Source organism: Trachurus japonicus, chromosome 23 (genome assembly GCF_045865225.1).
Source record: "Trachurus japonicus isolate A0001 chromosome 23, Traja_1.0".
NCBI classification, from domain to species: domain Eukaryota; kingdom Metazoa; phylum Chordata; class Actinopteri; order Carangiformes; family Carangidae; genus Trachurus; species Trachurus japonicus.
Window position 1 is genome coordinate 13,150,655 of NC_140929.1, and position 26,782 is coordinate 13,177,436.

Here is a 26,782-nt window from a genome sequence, read left to right on the forward strand (position 1 = left end):
ATGTGTTGGTTTGGGTCTCTATGGCAGCACTGTCTCCATGTAGTGCTACCACAATAGTGGAAAGTGCCATACCTGCTCTAATCCTTGTCATAAGCTCTGCAGCAGAGAACTGATACAGGGTCAGTATCGTGTCAGCTGATGTGGACATCAACTAAAAATAACGGGAAAGGCATTCAGTTGTTGTGATTGTTATCAAAATAATAATGAAGCCATTTTTATAGTTCCTCGCTTTTTCAACTTGTTTTCTATTTGAATTAGCCTGTCCTACTTGCACTAAAGAAGCAGGGTTAACAGATGAACTCAAAAAAGAAAAGAAAATAGGGATGTCCTCATCATTCAGCTATTTCTGTCCTTCACACACAAAAGATTCACTTTAATATAGCAACGTATTGCTATTAATAGATTCACAAGGGGAGTCTACAGTACGCTCATTCCAAGAAAGACACATGAATGCCTTTACTTCTTCTTTTTTTGAAACTGGTGTTTTACACACTTAGACACACACTTAAACACACTTAAGTCGTTGCAAAGAGATAACACTTCTCCTTTCACCCTCACTCACCCAGTTTTCACTTCTACCTGGCTCAGTGGGTGAAATGGTAGCAGTAAAGGGTGTGATAATCCCCTGCTCAGCTGTTACCAGATCTGTCCAACTCCCTGTCTCGCTGTCTGCTGCAGGTGACGAGGCCTGTAGTCATCACTCCAAACACACACACACACAAACAGATGCAAATACTCATGTTACAAGTTTGACAGAGATGATTGTGCTCTGCTACAAACAAGTGTGGCTAAACCTGTATAAAGCATTAGGATTTCTTTTCAGCTAAACTAAGATCAAATCTATGATGCCACCCAAATTAAGTGCCGAAAAAAGTTGACAAAGAAAACATAACAAAAAAAAGAAGAGATATATCCAAAGTATGTAAATATCAACCTTTTATTGGAGTGTACAATGTCAGAGTCCATTATTTGTCCAGCCTCTTTGATAAGGCTCGGCGTCCATAACATTTTATTAACCAAGTTACCTACAGAAGCTAACATCAGCAAAGACATGGCTAGGTTTTTGCCCCAAACAAGAATCTTGATATTCGACAAAGAGGTCAGTTCTTACATCAAACAAGTGGCAATTTGTCTCTCAAAGACGGATTTTAAAGAGGACGCATTTGCTATCTGAAAACTGAAAAAACCTAAAAAAAAAGCAAAAAAAAAGCAAAAGGAGTTTGGGGACATTATAGCATACACTTAATTTTTTTTGTTTTCTTAATATATAGGTTTAGGTTCGGCAAATAGGTTTCTCTATTCACTTCTCTATCATCCAAATATTTGCTATCAGGAAGATGCTTGTTACCATGTTTTTTTCCCATAAATATAGATATATAATTAGCCAATTAGCCATTTACCCTTAGCCAAAAAGTGGTGTGCAGCACATTGCTTGACAATAGTAGTCACAGTAGTGTTGTTATAAGATGTTATTCATAATTTATTTAATGTCACATTAAAAATGTTGACATACTGTAGTGCTAATTCGATTGCTAACACTTTTTAAAAAAAAGCTCTTGTTTGGATTAGCAGGCCTAGAATAGACACAAACCATTAGTCTGGTTAAACGACTGCCTGAAATGGATAATCTGCACAATTTTAAGCCAACCAAGCAGCACACATTAAGATTTATAACAGACTATTATCAGCGAAACAGAGCTTTCTTTAAGGCTAACGTGGCTAGCATGCCTCCGTTGCCCCTCAATGCAGAGATTTAAAGCAGCTATTGAAATTTTTAAAAGTAAGACATTTTCTCTCTCTGTGAGGAAGTGGTCTCAGGTTATTGGATCCCACTTAACGTGGATAAAATACATGTTGACATGTGAGTATTTGGTCTTTGTAGAGAAGAAAATGGACCACTGAGTTTTTATACATGTGTTTCCTATGTTACACCTCATTATGTACTAGTTGGTCAAGACAATATTGTTACTTGTTTGAATAATGCCATGAATCTATTGTTTGTCCTTAAACTGTGTCAGCACTTAGTGTCTATAGCAAGGAGAACACTACAATAGTCTCTCTGTTTCTGTACAGTAACTTAGCATATGGAGCCACTATAAGCATCAGGTGTGTAAAACTAAAATGTCTTTATTCCTCAAGCTTTACATGATGGACAACCTGATTCCAACAAACAGGCATTTGTTAATACTCTGCTTGCTACCGTAAAAAAAAAAAAGAAGAACATTTTCAACTTGATCTGTAGTGTGACAGCGACAAAAAAGAAAAGAAGTACAATTCACAACCGATAGCCGGCCATAACACTGTGGGCTACCCCCATGTGATTACTGTATGGATTATGGTGTGTTAACGGTTAAAATGTCTATGTGTATTCTGCCTCATTATTTAAAGCATATGCATGTTTCATAACGATACAGACCTGAAAATGTCCTACTGTACTGTACTGATGCAGCGAGTCTCCTCTTTCAATCTGTGCAAAAATATAACAAGACTCAAACTCTGGAGCAAATTTACAGTCGACAGCAAATGAAGCTAAATATTCCAAAAAAGAGCATTTTCTTTTTTTCTTCTTTGTTTTAAGAAAATATGAGTGCTAAACTAGGATCATTTGAATAAGTAAAAATAAACTACAGAGCAATAGGGTATGAAAATAGTTCATTTTTTTAAACTCCTTACGAACAATGACATGATTGATGAAGGATTTGTGGCAGCTTGTTGTATGAGCCCTCCCTCTGATCACTGACCAAAAAAAACAAAAAACAAAAAACATTCAACTCTAAGGTTTAACAGACAACTCGATGTGAAATTGCACATGTTAATCTGGGGGCTGGAAACATGGGAGAGTGACGGGGACATGTGTGATGGGAGGCTGAGTGACAGATGGAGGTGATAAAACGTCGCAGAGTTGGGGGCCGTGGGAGGAGAAGGAAAAGATACAGAGATGGAGAAAAAGCAGAACACAGTTAAAACGACAGATGAAACAAATTACTTATCGAGAGACAGAAACATGGCTAACGGGAACACAGACGGACAGACATGACGAAGATAAAGAAATTACCTAAGATATGAGAATGACAAACATTTACAGATTAAATGAGGTATTGCACAGATTAATAAAAAAAAAGCATAAAGGCAACAAAAATATACAGCAAATTGATAGAACATTTACATTTATAATTTTGAAATTAAAAATTTCTTTTTTAAGAAAGACGAGAACAATTTTTAGTGTCATAATCATCCAGGTGGTGGGAAGGGGAGAAAAAACAAAAAAACAAAAGACAAAAATAAATCACTAGTCATCCCATTCATCATCATCTTCAAAGTCTTCATCATCTTCATCGTCATCATCCTCATCTGTGGAAGAGAAGACAAAGGTTACACGAGGTCAACTACAACATCTGGAAATGATACAACAACACAAGTGTGTAGTAGCAATGACACACACAGGCACATACACATATGTCCTCTTTTTAACTTTGTACCCTCTCTGAACACATTTTAAGAACTACTTTCACATCGGAGAAATGTTTCCTACAACGAGAGGCTTGTAATGGAAAAGAAGAGTCACAAGGTTGTTCAAGGCTGATGAGGAAGTGGTGAAAGTCCAATTTATATTTTGGCAACCAAGTGTCATCTGACAGACGCAGTAAATGACGCAAGGTCTAGTTTTAATGTCAAGCTGACACAGAGTTACAGCTGCAACTGCTCAAGAGTATCATTCAAGACCAAATAAAATCTCTGTATGTCTCTTTATCCCTAAGAAGGAGCCATCTCTGTGTGAGCATTTCACTTTTCATAATATGTGAATATGTTTATGGTAAAAGGAAAAACCAGTCACGGTGGATTAATCCTCAATTTCGAGTTGAATGAGTGGAGGTAATCTATTGGTAGGAAAATGCTCCTAGTTGTTTTGTTCATATGTTATTCCTAACATCTAGATCATGCTCCTTTTAATATCAGTTAGATGGTTCCAGTTTCACTCATTCCACTGGTTACATCATAGTAAATTGAATATTTTTGTTTTTTTCCGAGTCACTGGTTGGACAAGACGTTCAATAACGTCACCTCGTGTCCTTGGGTATGTGCTGGCTGAGTGTAGGGAGGGTGTAATTGTTTATGAATGTACCTGAAGAGTGAATAGCTTTGCTCCTTTTCTGCATCACCTCCATCAGGGCCCCTACGATGCCAGCCGAGGGGGCCGGGGTGGAAGGAGCTGACTCGCTGTTTTCATCCCTCTGCAAAGAAATGGCGCCGACAGTCAGAGTCAAGGCAAGGCAAACAGACTAATACATGGGTTCCCAAACTTGTTTGAGACTTGATGTCAGCCCCTAAACGCTAGGTTAACACTACCAATTTATAATGTCATTAATTATTTTTTGACTGCCAAGCAATTAGAAAGGTGAGCATGGCAAATAAGATTTCAATATGTTGTGTTATAACAGATTATATTTGAGAATAATTCTCAAAATATGATAATTCAATTTTATTTTGTTATTTGCATTTGTTCTCATCTTCCCTCCAATTTGCTGAGAACCCCCATAAACCACCTGGCGGCAACGCAGGAGGCCTCAGCCCCCACTTTGAAAACCACTGGATTAATACATAGATGATTGACAGTGAGGTGTGTGTGTGTGATGAATGAATGCTGACCGGTTTAAGCTGGATTCCTTGTCGGATTTGGTCCAGAAGTGCGTCTCGTCCAGTGCTGGAAGACACCGGCCTCTCTTTCTGCTCCACCTTCTTCAGCTGGGTTCCTTCTCTGATCTGACTCAGCAGCGCCGACTTTCCCATTGAGGGCGGACCGCTGTCCCCTCCGTTAGCCTCCATGCTGGGCGGAGGAGCAGGGGGCGGAGGGCCAGGGGGCGGTGGAGGAGGAGGCGGGGGAGGCGGTCCTCCGGTACTGGATGGAGTTGAGGATGAAGGGGGAGGAGGCGGCGGGGGAGGCGCCACGTGAATCGAGGCGTGAGCTGGTGGAGGGGGCGGCGGGAGAGAGCCCCGGCTTGGGGGGGGAGGCGGTGGAGCGGACATGCCCGGCCGAGACGGAGGGGGAGGCGGGGGCGCAGAGACGGGAGCTCTGGACGGGGGAGGAGGCGGCGGGGCTCCTCGCCCCCTGGCGGGAGGAGGGGGAGGCGGGGCCGAGCCGTGGTGGGGGGGCGGGGGTGGGGGGCCACCTCTGGATGGAGGAGGTGGAGGAGCTGGGGATAGAGAGAAAGAATAAAAACTGAAATAGTTTTAACAAAAAGTGTTCACAGTGCAGCATTAAAAAACATCAGGTTAATAATTACTCATATTTCATGTGGAGAAAACCTCCATGAAGAGACTGAAGAGAGAAGACAGCTGCAAGACGTCGGGTTTAACAGCACATCTGTCCAAAATGCTCATCAGTTCCCCAACTCTTTCTTGTATCAAGCCATGCAGTTATAAGATTAAGCCACAGGGGGCAGCCTTCTCCCATGTAACTGGTGTTATTTGTGATATGAAAAAGAAATTATAATAATCCTCACAACAACTATCTCTGATTACAAAAATGAGACGATAAGTTGAAATCAAACCTATTCTAAAGTTGTAAGAACCAGCGATTTGGTCTTTAAAACATGCCTTTTGTTTTCTCTTACTGATCCCTGAAAGGTTGTCAGTTCACATGCAAAGTTGTTTGTACACTTTACAAGTGTGGCTAAGGCTGAAGTTGCATAGCAGAAAAGTGATCACCGCACGACTGTTAATCCATCAATTCGGCTTAAACAGGAAGCAGTGTGCTGTAGGAATGCTGCATCTTTCATGGCACTAGTTAAGAGTCAAAAAGCCCCAGAATCAGGTAACAGAAGCACATTCAACTCAGACTGAGAGAGTACTACGGCAAAACACTGCACTCACTTCTCAACTGACACTATATCACTGAAATCTCAAGTCATATTACAATCCAACTCTACATGCACAGTCATGAGCTGTCACCGCAGGTCATGCATAGAAACCTACCACTCCACCGGGGCGGACCTGGGGATAAAATCACCACAAGAGTTAGATTGTCTTCAACTGACAACCAACCCATTAAAACACAAGGTGGGTATCCAACAAAAAAAATGTGCACAGAGTAAAACTGTATCACCAAACCGACAGTCTGTATTCATGGCTGCATGTCTGCCTTACCTTGTCTCCGGAGCTCATCCTTGACAGCTTCTACGCCTCCCTTTTTCTCAATGAAGTCGTAGATGACCTTAGAGGTCTCCTTGTCCTTCAGCTCAGCCTCGGAGATGCCACACATGTCAAACAGGTTCTTTAGCTCTGGGTCCAGGTTATTCAACTGAAGAAAAACACACACAGGGGAAGACCTGACATTTAGTAAATACATAAATTATGTAACCTTCCAAAGACGGCTGCACTGTAAGTGTAAGTTTAGGTTACCACAGTGATGATTAAATAATGCAACAATCTGGGCTGTGTCGTCGCACAGACACTAATAATATCATATTATGAAATGCATACAAATAGTCAACCAGCTGATAATGTGTGAAATGAAGACTTCATTAATTCATCCTCGGGGACACATTGAGAGACACTAACTGAAATTGAATTAAAGCAGATATCAGTGGAATGTTTTTGTTAATATAAGTCCTAAATAGTCCTATTTTCCGTCAGCAATCACTTACATGAAGTATTTCAGCCTAAACACGAGTCTCTCCGTCACTCTGCTCTGCTGTAATCCGAGGAGAAAATTTTCCTTGTGGGATACAAGTGTTATCCAATGAGGGGAGAGAACGGCATGAAGGGCTGTGTGTGCAGCCAAGGGATGCGCGTGAATGTGGTGACGTAGCACGAGGACCAATTGATGCCTGACAAGGGCGGGGGCTGCTAACTCATGGTGCGTTCAAGGAAACTCGTACTTTGTGTTTTTCCTTCCTGTGAAGTCATACCAGTTCGATCTGGTACGAGTTCACGGGTCGGAAGTTACGAGTGGCCGTTATAGGGAACTTTCACAGACAACAGGACGGTAAAAACACGAGCTACGGGTTACCTGGAACGCTACCAAGTCGTAGTTGTGACTTGAAGCTGTAACTTACGGTTTCAAAAGCCTGCCTTGAACACAGCATTAGCCGAAACGGCCGTGCCGCTGTTATCTGCTTTAATTAATGTGTTTCATTACCATTACCGTGGAAATTGACAAGCCTGGTTTTTAGTAAGTGGCTCAGGCTCACTGTATCCAACCACAAGTGAACCAATAAAAGCTAATTTAATAAATTGAGGGACAAATAATTGAGATTTCTCTTCAGGCTCATTAAACTGTAGCCGAAACTGGCAGCATGTTCATTAGCTGATGTCGTGCTGCTATGGGCAAAACATAAAGGCGGTAAACACTGATTTTCCTGTTGCTGTAACGTTCCTACACATACCGCACATGACCGCATGACCTATGTTAAGAGCTGTGAATTTAATCTGTATTTATGAGCTTTGCAGTTCAGTGTCACATTCAGTGACCGACATGGATGACTGCTGTTTGACATTGGCTCTTGGATATATCATCAGATACATCAGTTATTTCTTGGTTTTGAAGTTACACGTTGCTGTGTGGAGACAATTTCATTCTCATTCCCCTTAAAATAGCTGAAAAATGTGACCAGAATATTAGCAATGATGCTGCCACCTTGTGGTGTGGGGTGACACCACTTTGTTTTTAGACCATAGACTGTATATAAAAACCCCAGATAAACATACAGTACTTCTGTTCTGATGGATTTAAATAGTTAGAACAGGTGTGGCCGCTTCCCCCCTCAGCTGTTTGTGGTTTCAAGTTGTTTTTTGTTTGCCAGTTAGGATGATAAAGAGAGAAGTTATTTGTGTCCACATTTCTCGTTTTGCAGGGTTAGTTTTGAGGTTGGCTGTGTGAAGGTGCAGCACTGTCACCATGGGAATAGGTCATGCCCTTTGCAGGTGAAGTGCTCCAGCTGTCTGCATTTAAATTCAAATATAGTTATCCCATTAAAGGTGGGAGCTACTTAAGAAGCTTCACTTTTCTGTAGATAAAGTTTTTATTTTATGTGAAGTAAAAGTAAAGCACTTAAAATATATTATAAGGATAGAAGAGACAAATTTAGCAGCTAGGACGATAAAACATGTGCCATTTGTGCGTCAGCTTTAAGCCTGTGGATCTGAGGTGAGCGACTGACGTCACCCATTCAGATCAATCTAAGTCCTTGAAAGCATTAACTTATGAAACCAAATCATCTGATTTTCATCTTTTTTTTTTTTTTCATTTACAGACGGAGCATGTCCTCTGACCTGCATGATCTCATACTCAGCATCCAACGTAATTACTGACGATGCTTTTTGGGAACGAGTCCATGGATTATGCAGATGCAGGTTGATTCTCTTCCCTCCGAAATCTCCTTGTGTAACGTTCCTGACGACTTGGCCGTGCAGCTCGGCTTAATATTTTCAAAGTTGGTATTAAATTTGAAAAATCTCTCCGGAAGCGGGACGTCTGTCTGACGAACAGATAAGCTCACGGGCCAAAATTTGAGGATATCTACGTGCAAACAAGAGCACATGCTGACATTAGGTAATGTGACTAATTGCTTACATCAAAGCCTGTGTTTGGATCCCATCCTACGTGCCCAATGTGCCTGTAAAAGAAAAGCAAAACAAGAGGGGATGTGAGCTACAGAACATAACATTTCTGGGGAAAAAAAGGCATAGAGACGTAGAGATGCAAGTCAATCAGCTGTTTACTGTAAACACTAGGACGACACCTGTGTTTCTAACCCAGACAACCCACTGATCTGACAAAACACAATGAAATCTGTCACTAACATGATTCCTGAAAGCACAGCACAGATTTACGGCATTATTAATCTTTTGCATATTTCTGGATTTCTGGATTAATGTCTACCCCCACATTCACCAGTACTTATACAGATAAGAGGCACATATGGACAAGACAGACTCTGGGCCAGTATGTCAGACAGGAAACATGTCTGCATTAATTCCATGTTAGTTTTATCACCAACATAACACAGTTGGGGGTATGGTAGAATAACAGCTGGACTTGAGACAAAAACATCCTCTGCTGTATTTGGTGAAAACTGTTTTTGGATTTCAAAGGAGACGACAATTCATGGTCGACACCCTGAGACAAACACAACTAGTGTCGCTGCTTGTGACTCACTGGAAGTTGCTCGGTGTGCCGATGTCTGCCTTGGTCAGCCTCTTCCTCTTGCCTTTGCCCCCTTTCTTCTCCCTCTTGGGGAAGGTGGAGTGCACAATGTTGTTCACCTGAGAGTTGTTATGGAAACGCTGAACACTGTTGATCTCTGGGTTTTTGATGTCGACTGTGGCCATGGGCAACGAAGGACCTGGAAAAGCGATGGAGAGGATGGTCAGGTTACAGTTTATATAACAGAGGACAGAAGCCTGCTGTACAGTTTTCCATCACGTCTAGAGAAGTATTCTTAAACCCTCAACACGCATACTGGCTTTATTAAAAGGGAAACAAATTATGAAATCTGGCATAATTGTAAAAACACTTTGGTGTTAAGTGAGTAACAAGTCAGAAAACACTGAAAATGACCCTGGCACGATATGAAAACGCAGGCCCAGCCATGTCCTTTCACTTACGTAATCCATTATTTAATTGCTATTACAGACTGTGTTTGACTCAAAGAGAACTGAGAATTTTATTTGGGTTTAAGGGCATGGGCGTGGCTCAGGCTGTGTGGGATTAGAGCATCGTCTCATTACTGCCACTCAGGCAGTACAACAAAATGGAAGAACTGGTTAAGACTAGAAGATGATAGTGAACAAAATGATATCACACAGACCAACAAGGCTTACAAAGATAACTGAGTTTTTTTTTTTTTTAATTCTGTAGTCAAACTCGTTCAGTCAGTTTGGTGACCTACAATCCCTTCGAACTGATAAACAATGTGTTCTCTCATTCACTCTACAGCGAGTTCCCTTTGGATGATTATTTCAGACATGTTCCATCTGCAAAGTGTGATGCTATGTAAATGGATGGACCTTTTTTCCATCCAGGCCTGTCCATGAGTGGCAGAAATAACAAAGAACTACCAAACTAATATAAAATAATCATGACAAAAGGATGACCATACTTAATATTCAGAAAATGATTTCAATTGTATCTATTGTTATCGCTTTTGTTCAACTTTTGGTCTGCTTCTTGTGCTATTGTCATCTGTTAGACTGAAAATCTGTATGTTTTTAGCTGGTTCGATGATATTATCAATTGTATTGTTTATTTTGCTGTTGTTGCCTCTTCTAAGACTGTATGTCACAATTGCTACATTTCAACCTTAACTCAACTGTCCCATCTGCCGTACTTTGTGATTATGAACGTTAAAGCCCAACATGTGACAAGAGAATATTGGGTTTAGAGTAAGAGCTATGAACTCTCATTCTCTCAAAACCTCTTCAAAATACAGACAACTTTGTTTTCACTGTTATAATGTGGAACAGTTTTGGTGTTTGTATATCAGTGTTTCAAACACGGCAATATAATCTGCCCACAACCAATCAAATCAGCCAACACCAACTCCATTGTACACATGCAGCCAATTAGATTTAAATCAACAACAAGAGCTCAGCACACTGGGAAATATCAACCGAGAGCACAGAGACAGATTCTGTTGCTGCACCTAACCTCAATGCTATTTTATCTCTGGTTCACAGATTTGCACCAGGTGTTAGCCACATTTTTCATATGCTGCTCTTTACTTTCAAAAGTGTAGTTTAGCTCCCACTCGTGCCTCAGCTGCAGCACGTACCTCTGACGCTCTCAGGACGAGGACTGTTGGGAGTTTCAGCGGGTGAAGGCGAGGCCGACCGACTACGTCGCCTTCTCACCCTGTCCCAGATACACCCACCCTCCTGTCTGGCCGTGCAGGTGGTCAGACTGACATCGAGGAGCACTTTGCCGACCAAGCTGCGAGCTCGCTCATCGGGGCAAATGGAGAGTCGAGCGGTCGGGTCGGAGAGAGGCGGGTAGAGTTCGTCTTGAGGGAGAACCAGGCAGTGCAGGGAAGACAGGCAGCTACCTGGGCTCAGACGTCCACCTGTGGTTCCTCCTCCGCCCTCGCAGTTAAGATCCTCAGAGGGAGCGGACAGGAAGGTGGTGCAGAACATCATTGTAGCTGATGGCTCGGTGTGAACATGGAAAGTGGTTCAAATAAAAGTGTCTTGTTCTGAGATCTTCTCTGCAGATATGTTGTAGAAATTCTGACAAGTAAGACCATTAAGCAGGGAAAAGCAGCAGGAGGAGGCTTCCTTTTGAACTTAAACTTTGTAGGCAGTTTAAAAAACGAAATCCACTCAGAAATGATTCCAGTCTTCTGAGGTAAACTCTTTCTTCTCGGTTGGATCCCGAAGACAAAGATGATCCCAAAAGGTTTCCAAAGCACCTTCAAAGAAAATAAGCTTGTGATGGACGCCGTGCGAGAGTCTGTATTTACTGAATTAATATCTTCCGCAGACATCTGGTGGAGTTGACACGCATGCTGTCTGAGCTGTGAAGGCAGACGTCCAGCAGTGGCATCAGAGGGGAGAAGAGCCAGCCAACGCTTACCCAGCCAACAGCCAAAGTTTACTCTTCCTCTTACATTCCTTCCATTACTACAACGGCGCTCCTCTATGCATCTTGTTTTCCCAGCCTCTGTTTCTTTGCGGTATCCGAGCTCCGCATATTTTGTAACTATTTTGCAATCATTTTCTATTCCCCTGGTTTTCCCATCGCAGCAGGACGCACCGTTAAGATTATCATGCTTGGACTGGCTCGCTGCGATCGTTTCTCCACCCACCTCTACTGCTATCTCCACCCATTCTCTGAAAAACACACAAATGGATCTAATCCCAGCAAATTATTCTGGATTTAGCACTGGACTTTACGTAACCATTAAAACCCATCCATGGCATAATCCTCCACGTTAATCTCGGGGGGGTTTCTAAAACATGATGAATCTATGGGGTGAGAGAAAGGGTGAGAAAGGCAGAGCAATAGGAAAGACAAGAGAAAGAGAGAGAAGAGGGAAATTAAGACAGATTAAATGAAGATCAGAGGGCAAATAGGGACAAATGACGACAAGGGGGAGAGCTGGAAAGGGCAGAAGAGAGGACTGGAGCTGATCAGACAGTAACACAGCTACGATGCAGTAATGGAACCAAGGGTATGACAGATGGAAATAGAGAATAGAAAATACTCCTGAGACTTCCTTTGGACTTGGACCAATTCACAGACCAAGATGCACTAATTCAGAAACTGAAACCATGCATGAAAACAATCCATGATAGAAACCCGTATTAACATTTCTGCATGACAGCATGACTGGGCACAGATACGTGGAACATGTTGCTTTTAGGTAATGCGTGTCCTTTTAATTCTCCTCTCTGATTGGTGATCTTAAAAAAGCTGCAAATACCGCCGCAAAGTCAACTAGACTGGTACGGCGGCGCATACTTCCACCAAGGCCAGGCATTTGATCCGAAATATTATCCGGGTCTGCACCCAACTGTACAATCTCATTGTTACGGCAGCGTGTGTTTGTGGTACTTTTGTCCTTCCACTGTCCTCCCCATGTCTCCCCCCGTGGCTCTGTCCAGGCTGTCCCTGATTACTCCATGAGAAGCACTTAGATAGGGAAGGAAGGGTTAAAGGCTCTGGTACCAGTGTAGGAGAGTAAAAGATTTTACCTTGGGGACTGCTGGGTTTGCTGCGTCTCAGCCTGGGCTATTTTGTTGTGGTGTGGTCTCATTTGTGTCTTATAGTAATTTGTTTTTTTAGAGGTGTTTCCCAAACATGAAAGAAAGTGATTTTTTTTTTTAATTCTGGGTCCACCTCCTTAATCGGATTGACATCAAAATTTAATGGGTCCTCCTCTGGCTCATGCCCCCGTCGCTCCACCAACTTTGGTGTAAATCGCTTTTTGCATAATCCTGCTGACAAGCAAACAAACAAGCAGACGCAGGGGAAAACATAGCCTCCTTGGCGAACTGAATGATTCGTTGTAAAAAAAAAAACAAAAAAAAAACGTCAACCATCAGCTCAGAATAGCTCCGGGTTCCACGTGGCTTTAGGGACATCGTGTGTATGGCCATATGTGGCATGCATCTGATGTGACCAAAGCAAAACACCCGCAGGCCCAATGCTGTTAAGCTGCTCTGAATACGAGCATCAGCTAAATGCTTAAATGTGTCATCTTGTGTCGTTAAGACCTTTGCATGATTGCGCACACACAGACACACACACACACACATGAACACAGATATATTAATAAGCCAGCTAGGTCAACTCATGCTGCTTGTCTGTCCAAAACTGGTTCATCTCCGCTCCTACTGTCTCAAACTCGGCTGTGTTCACGAGCCATATGTCCAAAAAATGATAATAAATAAAAAAACATGTGCATATCTGCAAGTGCATTCCATCTCTTTAGTCATCTGACTATACTGAGTGGCTGGGGCCAAGCTGAGGCCATGAAGGGCATCCAACTCACAGATAAAGGACTCAACTACAGGGCACTGTGGTATTATGTTATTCTGAATATAATCTCATTGTCATGATATTACGATCATGTGCTTTTTCCCATTTATTTTGATTTGACTGCAAGCTAGAGTTATAAACAAGAAAACAATTTAGTGAATTTTAGGGCAATATTTATGTAACTCTTACTTCTGTCCCCAACTGGATTACCTGAATTTTTTAAAATCTTAATCTTTGACAAACCCAAAGCAGTAAAGAGTGAAGTAAGGTGTTGAGTGGGAGGGTGTGTCCCAATTCCAGGCTACATAGTTCCTGCATACTACAGCGCATACCACCTATTAACATACTTTAGCATATTGTACAAACAGAACAAATGTGTTGATAGATATCAATTCATTGACAACTATTAATGTGACCATTTCCTGGAGCCGTTTCATCACCTTCCAGAATTTGTTTTTCCACCTACGAGCAGCTGCTCTGTGTACTGCATTGTGGAACAAGAGTGTCCAACAACTGTGGACTCATCAATGTATGATGATCAAGTAAGATGACTATACTATATTTTTCACCTTTCTAATAGTCTTTATTTTATCTCTTTTTGGAGTTCACTTTACTCATTGTAGATACCAGGTTGCTTTTATTCCCTATACAGAATTTCAAATGCAATGTCAGCTATGTTGCGTAGCTATCACAAAAATCTCAATGATCCCGAAAGTTTCACCCACTGAGATAAATGTCTCGACACATGTCTGACACTGGTTCAACACTTCTCTGTCAGTTATGTTCAGGAAATAGTGGGAAAAAAAACATACCATTCACAGGGTCGCGTCTCTTCTCTGTGAACACACAGACAAAATCAAACCATTACAATCCGGTGCTGAGCAGTGGGTTGGGTTAGTGAGAAGCGAATGTGCACAAGAGTGCAGGTGCACATAGAAGAGAGTGTATTGGTTTTTAAGTGCAGGCCTCAGTGGGATTGGAAAGTTATTCGGAAAAGAAGCCAAGCAAAGTGATCCGTTAGTGTGTTCAGGGGCGTAAATCAGACGTAACTCTCATTCATTCACACATGACAGCTCACATCAGATCCACATATTATTCTATTGTGTAAAACACTCAACTGTCTAGAGGAGAATACATGTGTGCTTCTCTCTCATGTAGCACTATAAATAATCTGAACACTGACATGCACACGCTCACACACAAAGAATGTATCAAAATAATATTGGTTTAAGTTTCCCCTTGAAGGTCATACAGAAGAAGCCTTGTAGACAAGATTAAGGGCCCGAAGCAAAGGGCTGAAGGAGGAAAGATGAAAGAGAATGATCCATCTGAAAGGTCATCGAATGACCTGCAGAGGGGGGAAGAAGGAAGACGGTCGGTCTTAATCAGGCAAGTGATGATGAAGGTTAAGGCCTCAATGCCAATAATTAGTTGGAGAATGCATCAGTGTGGCTTTGCATAAACAATGTGTTCTCAATTGGATCCTCAGTCTGGTTGGGTGAACGCAAACATGCGCAGCTCATTTTCTTAGATGGAGAGATAAGATAAAAGCTACGATGCAAAACAAAAAAACTATGCATCATTTCCACTGAGTTTCCAGTGTAAAGGCGTAAATGTTGTTGGACGATTTGCATCCTATGTGTGTATCTTTATTATTTATAAAAACATCTGTTGGGGCTCAAGGGTGAATGTTCTCTCGCATATGCTGTACTCACCATTTTCAATTCATTATAAGCCGACTCTAGAAACACTGTGGTCATGAGGGATAAAGTCTGTCTCTTAGCAACTCATTCATTTGCCCATTTCAACCTGAAACTGCAGTGCCCCCCTTGGGCCAGTTGTCAGAATTTTTCAAATATGCAAGTGCTTTGTTTTGAACCGTCACTTGCAGGACTTGCTTTAAATCTGATCAAGGGTCTGTTCTTACCAACATAGGAAAGAATAATGATATGGGGGAAGCATTAAAAATGTAGCTATGACAAATGCACATTTAAGAACTATTTGTTAAGTTTTCTTGAAGCAACACGTTTGGTGAATATTTGGCGTTTTAAATGTGACATATGTCTTCATGGGTCAGATATTCATTTCTACATGTAGGAGCTGCACTGTTGAAGCTGAAGGACGGTTTGCAGACTGACAGGTTTGGAGACAGTGTTACCCAAAGAGTGTAGAGATCACAAGAGATCAAGAGAGGAAGAGCAAATAGAAAACAGTACCAGGCAAGAAAAACCTGAACCATTTTCAATACATGAGACTTTGGTTTGTCCATCTCATATACCCGATTTAAAACATCAGCCCTGTGCAACTAAATTTATTTTCCTCATGTACTGAAGTTTCACTCTTTTTGCCCAGTAAAAATGACAAGTTTAGAAATTTGTTTGATCCAGTTGGCTAGTTTCAAGCCAAAACCTCCCACCACACCTTTACTTTGGCTTGCTTCTTTTTTTTTTTTAAGAAATTGAGATAAATTTACTAAACGTGTCATTTTTTAAAAATCATGTTAGGAGAGCAGGTAAGGTTGTAGTTAAGTCAGCAGCGGCAGTAAGTTGGTACCAGTTTTCCTCTGTCTTCTCCCCATTAGCTCCGACACCTGGGCATGGAAACGCTTGGTCTCCTCCTCACTGGCAAAATTCATACCCACTTGGCATGTCTGCAAAACACACACACAGAAACACAACAGAAATGTATAAAAATTCAAAACAGATAGACCGTTAAAGTCAAAGTAAAAATTTAGTCAAAGTACAAATTGTATTCCTTGTCAAAAGCCAACAATCCACCTCCAATATTCAATTTCCATGACTGAATTTCCAAACGTATTTCCAGTGAACAGTCCCAGCCTTATCAGCACAGTCAGCAGTCCCACATACCTCATGGTGCGCTGGAGGCTGAACTGCCACTCTACCCTCGAGCTAAGATGTTTGTTCCACACATAAAAGGGGCTTTGTCACATGAAGCATTTTAGATATGAGATAAATGTTGATTTACATGATGAGAAATCAATTTCTGGGTTGAACCTCTAACAATTTCCTCTTATCATTTCCCCCGGAGCAACATTTGGACCTATTAGGCCCATTATTTAAAAGTAGGAGTGTTGAGTTGGTGATATGACAGACAGGAACTCTTTGTTGAAGCGAAAACCAGAGAAACAGGTCAACAATTTACTAAATAGCACAGGGGAAGAGAAAATATTTGCACTAGTGGGTCAGAGGAGTATCGACATGTCTTGAAAAAACTGTGGCTCTTAACTATGCTTGAAATGTGATGATCAATAAAAACACATGCCACATTACAAGCAGAAATCTATGAATGGGAACAAATTTACAACAAATTAAATCAAAAACAACATTACACACTAAGTTTTTGTGACCGTATTTTGAATGGTAGCGACTATCACAGTGACTAAAAGTTGTTAAGTGCTTAAAACTGCCTGTGTAGTCGACCCTGATACAGTAGGTATCACATTTAACACACTGACTTGACACACGCACACACGGTGAAAACCTGACTAAATAAATAAAATAGAGAGAGTAACTCACATCTCCAGCAAATGAGATGAAGTAAGGTTTGGGGAAGTAGACGTTAAAGTTGTTGTAGAGTTCCTGTTCAAACATCATCTTACCATCCTGTGGAGAAAAAAAACACAATAATGAATACAGAATAATTAGGTTTCACTTAATGCTACTGACTTTTAAGAAACAGACATCACACATACTCTACTGTGTTTAAAGGAACATAAATTATATGCAGTAAATAGAGCAGTGGTACACCACCAGTGGCATTCACTTGGGTGAGTAGTACAGTCATCTGGTTTTGTGCCAGTGCCAGCAAAACCACAGATGTAATCATGAGTGTGCAGATTTGCTGTGTATTCACTTACCCTGATGTCAAAGACCCTGATGAAGTAGGATCGATTGGGGTTGTCTTTGACCAGACAGGCCACCCCGCAGCATCTCTTGTTCCAGCTGGAGTTCCTATCTGCTGTGAACACCTGGACCACAGCTGAAGACAATGTCTGGAGGGAGGGAGAAGACAGAGAGACAGACGGTCAGTCTGATTGTGTCCTCTTACTTGATGGGCAGCAGCACATCTGTGTTGTTGTTGTTGTTGGACTTAAAGGGTGCGCATGACAGGGAGGGAATAAAGTAAAATCCACAGTAGATTATAAAAATGAAGATTCATGTGAACTAAATGGATTTAAATCCATAAAGCACTCAGACTGTCTGAGGCACAGCATCAGACTCAGCAGCAGCAAAGGTGAAAAGCAATAAAGTGTCAGTTATTCAGCTAAAAACAACACACAAACACTGTTGTTGACCCAGATTTAAGTTCAAGATACAAGTCTGAAATGAATCCAGAGCAAAAAGAAAAACACCCACACACACACTTGTATCTCAAAGAACATCAGTGAAACGACTGAATATGAGATGAAGATGACTAAAGAAGAACTTTAACCCACAGGTCTCAATATGAATCTTGGATTACGATCAATGATAATATTTTTCTGAAAACATTTTATGAATGACAGCTGCCAGAGACCCGGCAGCACCAATATCAACACCACTGTGACATGGGAATAATCTAACTGGACAGTTGACAAAATAAAAGAAAAATGTGGGTGTTTTTACATGTACACCACAGTTACTGGGTTTCTTGTCTTTGCAAAAGCATAAATCTGACATCAGCAAATCAACTCAGTCTGCACAGTCCTTTCATTAATAACTTGATTTATCTAAGGAAATCATCTGCCGCTGTTTGATTGGCAGCACGAAGAGTATAATGACCACAATGACCACAGGCTGATTGAGTGACAAAGTGACAATGACTCTGTGGGGAAAAGGGGGGGGGGGTCTGAAATGCCAGATGTCTGACACGCAGCACAGAATATATGATAAGACACAGAATCAAAGCAGTGTGAGGTTAGGTGAAATACGTCACCGCCGACAACAACAACCTAAACATGAACTCTGATGGAGCCGACAGCACCGTGTGCACTTTATATAATGTCCAGGAAGTCAGCAAGGACACGCTGCCCTCACACTGTGGCTGGAAGCTGAGGTCACTCTGCTGGTTGTGTATTAAGGACAGTGAAAGCATTTCAGCATCTCCCCAAGTCTGAACTCCCTTGAGGATCCATCCATGCTATAATAAGACTGAGCCCACACACACACGACGACGACAACAACAACACATGGTAAAATCAAGTCTCAGCCCTTGTCTAATGCAGCTTCTTCTGTACTGCGCACTAATATTTCAGCACCACACAGAACCACAATAAAACCAGAACATTAATACAGATGTTTTGGTTAAAGGGTGTTAGTCTGAGATTACACACACTTACACACACAGGAAGAACACACCTGTAGCACACACAGACACAGCTATGATCATAAGACGGGATCAGCCTCCCACAGGTTTTACATGCTGCTCCGGGGGATTTCTCATTGCAAGGGGTCCTGGTTCACAGTCATTACCACACAGATGAAAGGGGGAAAGCCTGGTGATTTCTTTTCTTTTTTTTTTCTTTTTTTACACCTTTTCTACTCAGTAGTTCCAGGAAATCTTGGCATCATATCATGACAACAACATCGAGGTCTTGCGTGGTTATGTCTCTGCTTGCTTGTTTTTTGGACCCGGCCGTCAGGACTCGGCTGCAGTACAGTTGGACACGAGGACGAGAGAAATTCCTGTCCCTGCTCATAATATTGATACTAGCAACAGGCTGTGTTTACAGTGCAACTGTCCACACAACCAGCACTCTCGCTGCTTGTGGATGACCAAGAACCGACTCCCTTGGGGTCATCATCCCGAACAATGATACTGTGCTTTCTTTGCAAGTCATCAGGACTAAATGGTCTCGTTTTTTATAAGACATCACAGCCACTGATGCAGACAAAATGTAGTGGAAGTATGAAAAAGGAAACAAAAAAAAGAGGCTATTGCAGACTTTAACATTTGTTTTACTTGCAAAGCTACTTAAGCGGTGATATATTTCCATCTGACAGACAAGGCTTTTAGAGAGAAGTTATGATGATCCTTAACCCCTCATCTATACTACTCCCGAGTCCCTTTGAGTGCACACTCCAAAGAATACGCTCAAATGCGTTCGCACATCTCTTCACAAAATGGAAAAGGTCACAGACGCGCATTCGGGCAGATTCAAAGCACCACAGCACAGCTCTTCATATAGGAAGTGAAGTTTAGCTAAATTGGTTACACAGTCCTAGGGGGAAACAGCTGGAAGGCTGTGTGTCGTCATGGCTAATGTGGCCAAACTGAATGACTAATATTAATCTGCACATAACATAGCCTCAGCGAGATAACAGGACCACACGTGCAACTCGGAGGGGAACGGTCGGTTACGTCATGGCGCTGGTTTGTATATCCGTTTTTACATTCACAACATGAACGACCCAGCAGATCATCCCAGCCTCAGCCTTCCCTGCATTTATCACCATTATGGTACTGATTGATGTAATCATTTCAGTATTTACAAACTGTCCTTAGAGAGGCTGTTTGTCTTTCAGCACTGCATCTACAAGATATTTTTATTCATGTTATTTAGACAAACATTAGAGTCTCTTGGCAGCGTGGCCGCTCTTGATTGTTTGGATTTAGATCAGAAATATCTGAGATCAAAGGAACAATCTGAATTCTGCTTTTATGATGGACCTTCTCTACAACGGTGGACATAATAGCGTCCAGGCTCGGAGGCCCTGGGGTTTCATCCCACCATGGAGGGCTGATTGTTCCTGACAGGGCCAAAGGCTGCAGGAACTGGAGCTCAGTGCATGGCGTCATCAAAACCCGACAAATAACGGCGCTCACTCACTCCACACACACACACGAGTGAACTCTGTCCCTTATGCACTTGCTCAAACGCTGTACTGACCAGGATATGGTGCTGATGCCTTCACCTGACGCTGCATGGTCACAAATAAGACCACAGGAACAGACAGAAGAGGCAACAATTGGAGATTATGACACATCAATGAAATTGAAGCGTCATATTTTTAATGCTGCTGAAGATTTGGGCGTGTATGAGAAATCCACCCGTGAAAAGACAGCAATCACATATGTCCAAAAAGTAAAAACAGAAACTAGTAAAGAGAACCTGTTGTTTCAAACTGAAGGAAAAGAACATCGTGTGCCTGTGAAAACAAGAAATCAATTCTTGAAATGTGAATCATTAACTTTAATCATTAGGTGTGTCAAAAGTTATAGTGTAATTTAATCATTTATTTCAAAAGGGAAACATGAGTACTGATGAGACAACAAATAGGATCACGCCTGTGTCTTTATCTTTAATTTGGCTGTCGTCCATCAAGCATTTGGTTGATCCTGGCTCAAATTAGGCACCAGCACACCGAGATAGTTTGGAAAGATGGGAAAGAGTGGGAAGACACGATAGATACTGTAAGTGGGTGGTGCAAAAAAAAAAAAGCAGCGTAGGACAGACGAGGGAGAGAAGAGTGAGAAAGAGGGATGTGATGATGTCCAGTAAGGACAAGGAAGCAAATGGAAAGCAGCAAAACAGGCCTGAAGATGAGGTGAAGCAACCTGAGAACGGGATGACAGATGACATGAAGGAGGTAAGGTGAGACTATAAAAAGGATTGAGGAAGGAGGAAAAATTAGAAAAAGGAGAGAAGTGGAGGAAAAGAGGAGTCATGTTCCACTTCTCCAGCACAAATCACCAGAGGAGGCCGACCACGGGACTTCCTGTAGGACAGGACTGCTGATCAGGCAGTCTGCACACACACACACACACTCACACACATACACACACACTCTCCCTCTCTGTCTCACACACACACAGTGTGAATTGGACCCCTTCCACCTTTTGCCCGGTCCGACAGCATCGCTGATGGTGAAAACAGCCCAAGGAATACCAATGAGTAAAACCAATGAGCTGAGACCGCTGTGTACATATACATGCATGTCGCTCTTTCTGCCTGGATATGAATGACATGGCATGATCCTACCAAACACAACACAGGCTGAAATACCGGTGTCATTCCTGAGCTATTTGGTAAATTCTTGCTTCTGTAGCATGTGCATGTCTCTGCTGCAAAGCAAAACAACTGGTCGCGCAGGAAAAACAATGAAAGAATCCACTGTTTATACGGTCACAGAAGCTGTTGAAATAAAATCAGATTGACTATTAACAATTTAATGAGCTCTTGCCAGTTTTTAGAGGTGGTAAAACATTTTTGGGCTCAGTCCGAGTCACGAGCAACAAAGATAGCCACTAAAAACAGAGCTCTGCTACTTTCACACAATCAGTCTATATATACACAACAGTAGAATAAATCAAGTCCACTTCAGTGGTTCAGTCGGCTCTTACAAAATAAAGGTGACTCTACCATTCTGACACTTTCTGCATAATAAGTACATTACATAACACACAATCAGTCAGTCAGCCTCTAAATCACTGATGGGCATCCTAATTAGATTGGTCAGGAAGACACACAGTGTCTGTCTCTTCCAGTGTCCCTCTCCCTTTCTCTGTCTCTCTCTCACACACACACGCAGAGTCGGCGTCTGCCAAACTCAATCTGCATGCAAAGACGTGTACAGACACACACATGAGCGTAGGACTGTGAGGAATGTTTCTGATTCCTTGTCTCTGTCACATGTCGAGTGACACAACTACCAAGATGCCAGAGGCACGTCGTCACTTTTATTTTTTTTAAAGGTTACAGAGGTGTGGACAGACACACCTCAGAAACCTGTGGTTGCTCATATGCTACAGGGAGAGGCGGGACGTTATCACCATGTAACCTCTTGCACACATGCACACAGGGCTGAGACACTGTCATGGGACAGGAAAGGTAGTTCTCTTAGAGCAAACATGCTAAGTTGACACCCAGGGACCTTTCCTAACCAACAGTAGCCTACAACCTGTTCACTGCTGTGCTGACCTATATTGACAGAGAGGAAGAGGCATTTCTGTCTCTTAAACTCACTTTACTATACACAATGACAGGAAACTATGATCAGCATGGGGGAAGTAATCTGAGCACGGCCTCCATGTGCAAAAAAAAAGATGTGCCGATACCTTTGTTTCACCTGTACTGACCCATATAGAGCTAATTTGATTAAATTATGATATTATACATGAAAAATATTACACACTTTGACTTTTACACCCATTTTACAACCATTGTTGCACTGTCATCAATTTATTCTTAGCCTTTTTATTTATTTTTCCAGTTGGCCAGTCTTGTTGTGTATGTTATTTTGTGTATATTTGTCTGACACTTGAGGCCACTGACGATTTGTTGTATTCTTCTTTTTACACTGACAATAAAGCTTTTTATCTATCAACAGTATCTTATCTGTAAAGACAATCAATAACACGTGCACATGAAAGTGTGACATTCTTTCAAGCTGATGTCACTGTGTGACATTAACCAGACCAGAAGGCAAAGGCTACCGAGAAATGGTTAGAAAAATAATCCAATTTCCAAATCAGGACAAGAAAATCTAGTTTTATGTCTCTGTTTTTGTCCTCTCACAGGGAAGCTTGCTCCTGGCCAAAGGTTGTGTTATGCACATGCCTTGTTGAGAAAACAAGCTGATTTAACAACCCTTACTGCTGAGAGGAGCCAACTTTACAGTGAGACTGAGGAGGGCCATAGTCATTCTGGGCCTGATGTCTGTAATGCAAGATACTCAAAACAATATATCAGCTGCCCATCTGTGCATGAGCTAGGCTATATGCCGTTTACTTTTCAGTCAAATGGAAATGTGCTTCAAGGTGTGAAACTACTAACCACTTGATAAATGCTGCTGTAAGTAAACACGACCTAGCCCAATGCCTCAGAGTGTTGATATTAGTTCATGAAATGATGAATATTAAGTGCACCAGCCAGTGGGGATGTTTGACTAAAGAGGAAGATGAAACAACCTGTTCTGTCAGTGTCATAATAATGGGAAATCAAACACTGAAGACACATTACATGAGGACTAGGATCTCATGTCAACTAGTGTTGTTGATGCTGCTGCTGCAAACGCATCATTTGTCTTGAGCTGTCACTGGGTGATGAGCTAGCTACAAAGGAGGACGTAATGTAAAAATGATTCAGCTGAATGCTAAAGGTGTTACGTAATATCAGACTCAATGGCAAGACTGAATCTCACAGTATAGAGTCGTGACATTGCCCCGGTGATCCGAGCTGCAGTCACACTGGTTAACAGCAGGCTGCTCCTGCTGCTCCCCCAGTATCAGCTCACACTGTGACTGAAAGGTCTTCCTCGCATTGCATTGAAGGGAGGACTTTTTTAGCTGCTCTCAGCTCAGCCAAGTCTGGTCGGCACATTCTTCTCGGTGGACACACTTCCCGAAAACAAACCCAGGTTCAGGCTCTGTTATGTAATGCCAGTGTAAGAATCATTGTTTTTGCCCCTGCTCCTTTTCCTGCTGATGGATTTAACAGCTCCATACACAGACACAGCCCCCGACGAGTTTAACTCCGCTCCGCTCTGCTCCGAGGTTGACAAGAGGAATTTCAGGATTTCCTGGGTGATTTCAGGTGTGTCAGGCTTTCACACCAACAGCCGTACCAGCGCACCAGGCCTGGGGCTGGGGTGAAACTTGCTGTTTGCCCCCCCAAAAAATGTCACCGTCCCACAAACGGGACATTAGGAGACAAGTCGCTGCTAGCTCCCTGCAGCCTCGGCTGTCAAAACAAACCGACCTCTTCATCTTCAGTTGGAGGACTCAAGTGTTTCCCGAGGGGGGAAAAAACATACACGTTACCCCGAATCTCTGTATTTTTTTTTTTAATCACTACACAAAAAAACTGTAGGCCACAAACACACCGTTACACCTCAAAGCTAGCTTCACCTCCCGTCTCAGGACAGGAAACACGGTGCAAGTTAGCTGTATTAGCTTTTTTTCTCCCCCTCTCCCTCTCTTAGCCACCTATCACAACAATTTGATGGAAAAAACTTACGATGCATTTCCTGCCAAGGTGGTTGAAAAGGTGTTCATTTTCCTGCTGTGTCAGTAGTATCGAACCGACATTTCCTGGCCGCCGTTGCGGCGGGTGTCCACTCATTATTGGTGGTCAATTTTTATAAAGTATGCACCGACTCTAACTCGTTATGTGAGATCCAAAAAGATACATAAACAATCCCTCGGTCATCCGTGGCCTTCCTCCGACCCCTCACACCGGTTACAGTTTATCCAGTTGCTCTGCAAAACTGGTGTGCCACAAAGGGACACCGTTTAGGCAAGCCGTGCGATGTCCCGCTCCTCTTTAAAATAAGGTCAGATTTGCAGCGACCGAGCGAAGACGTAAATCAGTAAAAACTTTCCTGGGAAGTCCGGCCGCTAGAGAGCCCGGAGCCAGTTCCATCCAACATGGCAGAGTCAGGACGAGTCCATTATCTGGGAATGGGGGCCACGCGTTTCCCAAGTATGTCCCACATAATCACCAAGATAAAAATCCTGCCACGGGGAATAGTCAGAATATTATATATGTATACATTTAACATTTAGGAGAATTTTGTTGGACGCCACATTGGCACAATCTGCTTTATAAAAACCACAATTCCCATTGTCCTCCCTATGGAGATGGTTTGGTCCTGTCCGCCCGTGGCTTTTATGACAGGAATGTGTGCGAGTGCAGAATGGGAGGAGATAAGAAATATAAGGTGCAAGTTGCAAAGATCATGTAATGAAGCTCTTTGTTGGAGGAATAATCGAACTGAAAATTAATCCAAAACTAAGCCAACTCTTAAAATAGCACTTTATGGCTAAAGTTCTGCTCATAAAAGAACCACTTACATTTTTATTTCCCGGTACAGATGATAATAATGTTTGAAGTCAGTGAAGTCAGGTGGTTCAGGCCCTGTAATGTCCTAGAATGATAAACATGATTTGTCCTCATGAAATGAAATGCTTCAACCTCCTTTCATTTCATTGCAATAAACTATAAATAGCCTATAAATAAAGTGAAGTAAAATTAAGACTGCTCCAGTTACTATGCATAGCCAGAGGGGTAAAGGTGCCATGTCTGACATACGCTTCAAAGTATACGTTTCTGTGCATCTCCAGACTCCTTGTCAAGCCATACCACAAAATATAACACTACAACTGTTCTCAATGTGTGACATGGTGGGTGAATATTAGGCCCCACTAGCAAAATACAAAATACAAAAGACAAAATAATAATTTAAAAAAATCTTTGCAATAAACAGACCAACAGTTATTAAACAGATGTATTTAGAAAAACAAGGACAGCATGCATGGCTGGTGCATGTTTCAATAATGCACCTAAGGGTGATTGCATTCAACATGCTCGGTCAGGCTCAAAAATGGGTGTTGTTTTGCCTTTGAGAAGTAATACAAAGAAAAAAAAACGTTCCCTTTCAATCAATACTTTCCAGAAGTGATTTTTATTTGATTTCCATTTGTGCAGCTCTTTATTGTAGCTACTTTTTGAAACACATCCTCTCTAGCTACTTATAAAACTGTCTTTCGTCAGGGACCAGAAGCTCCTGTCCTTTTATTTGCAGTCAGAATAATAATAATTAAAAGAACACTTTTACTTTCTGAATATACATCACGTATAAGGGTCTGACCAACTACAATTAGTAAGGGTAAGAGGCTACCAAAAATCTGATATCTTCCTTTTTCTATCTAGCCGGTGTATAAAGAACTTTCCATAATGAGTCATGAGGAGCTTAACTTTGAAGAAGTTCTTCTTCTTAATCCCCATGACCCAGATGACAAGCCCTGTTCGACTCTTTCATAGGTGATACGGTGTTAAAATAAACTCATGACGTCTTCACGCCCCCTGAAGACCTCATATCCAAATACCACATTTGTTTGTCTATCTCCAGTCATTGCCTATTGTACATTTAAATCACTGTTGTGCTGCCAGATAATGTAAACACAGTCTATCAGACTGGTGTGAAATGTAACCTCATGCTAAATTATTGAGGAGCAAATTTCATTAAAATTGTAGCCACGCTGTCTGTCAGTGTGTAATAGAGATGTTTCTTATGGCCCTTCATTGAAGACAGCATTTATTCTGCTTGCGTTTTGCTCCGCTATTGCACAATACTTGTGTAAAGGAGCCCTTTGTTCTTTCACCATGGTACTGAATGTGATTATTTGCATGTGTGTAAAGGTCTATATCTGATTATTTGCATGTATATGTGAATATATGCCCACAATCATGTATTTCCTTCTAGTGGAGCTGGGTGAAAGCTTTAAATGTCACTAGTAACAATTGTTGTGATTGACACCACACATTCGCCAAACACGGTAAGAATGGCCAATGTTGTTGCTTCC

General features: G+C 41.9%; 1 protein-coding gene across 3 annotated transcripts; it reads right to left on the minus strand.

The window, feature by feature from the left end:
• Nucleotides 1–923: 923 nt before the first annotated feature.
• Nucleotides 924–24,809, minus strand: LOC146962674 (actin nucleation-promoting factor WASL-like). Of its 3 annotated transcripts, XM_085769057.1 has the most exons (11): nt 24,435–24,809; nt 17,355–17,489; nt 17,014–17,100; nt 16,031–16,127; nt 14,290–14,313; nt 9,158–9,344; nt 8,573–8,615; nt 6,145–6,298; nt 4,648–5,192; nt 4,124–4,232; nt 924–3,351 (listed from the first exon to the last, which is right to left on the minus strand). In XM_085769057.1, exons 1-11 carry the CDS (start codon nt 24,537–24,539, stop codon nt 3,290–3,292), a joined length of 1,548 nt encoding a protein of 515 aa, XP_085625183.1. In that variant the 5' UTR covers nt 24,540–24,809; the 3' UTR covers nt 924–3,289. The 3 variants fall into 3 exon arrangements, with proteins under 3 accessions (XP_085625183.1, XP_085625184.1, XP_085625185.1); XM_085769058.1 differs by lacking the exon at nt 14,290–14,313 and having other exon boundaries at nt 2,108–3,351; XM_085769059.1 differs by lacking the exons at nt 14,290–14,313; nt 16,031–16,127; nt 17,014–17,100; nt 17,355–17,489; nt 24,435–24,809 and adding an exon at nt 10,773–11,255 and having other exon boundaries at nt 2,108–3,351.
• Between the last annotated feature and the right edge of the window lie 1,973 nt (nt 24,810–26,782).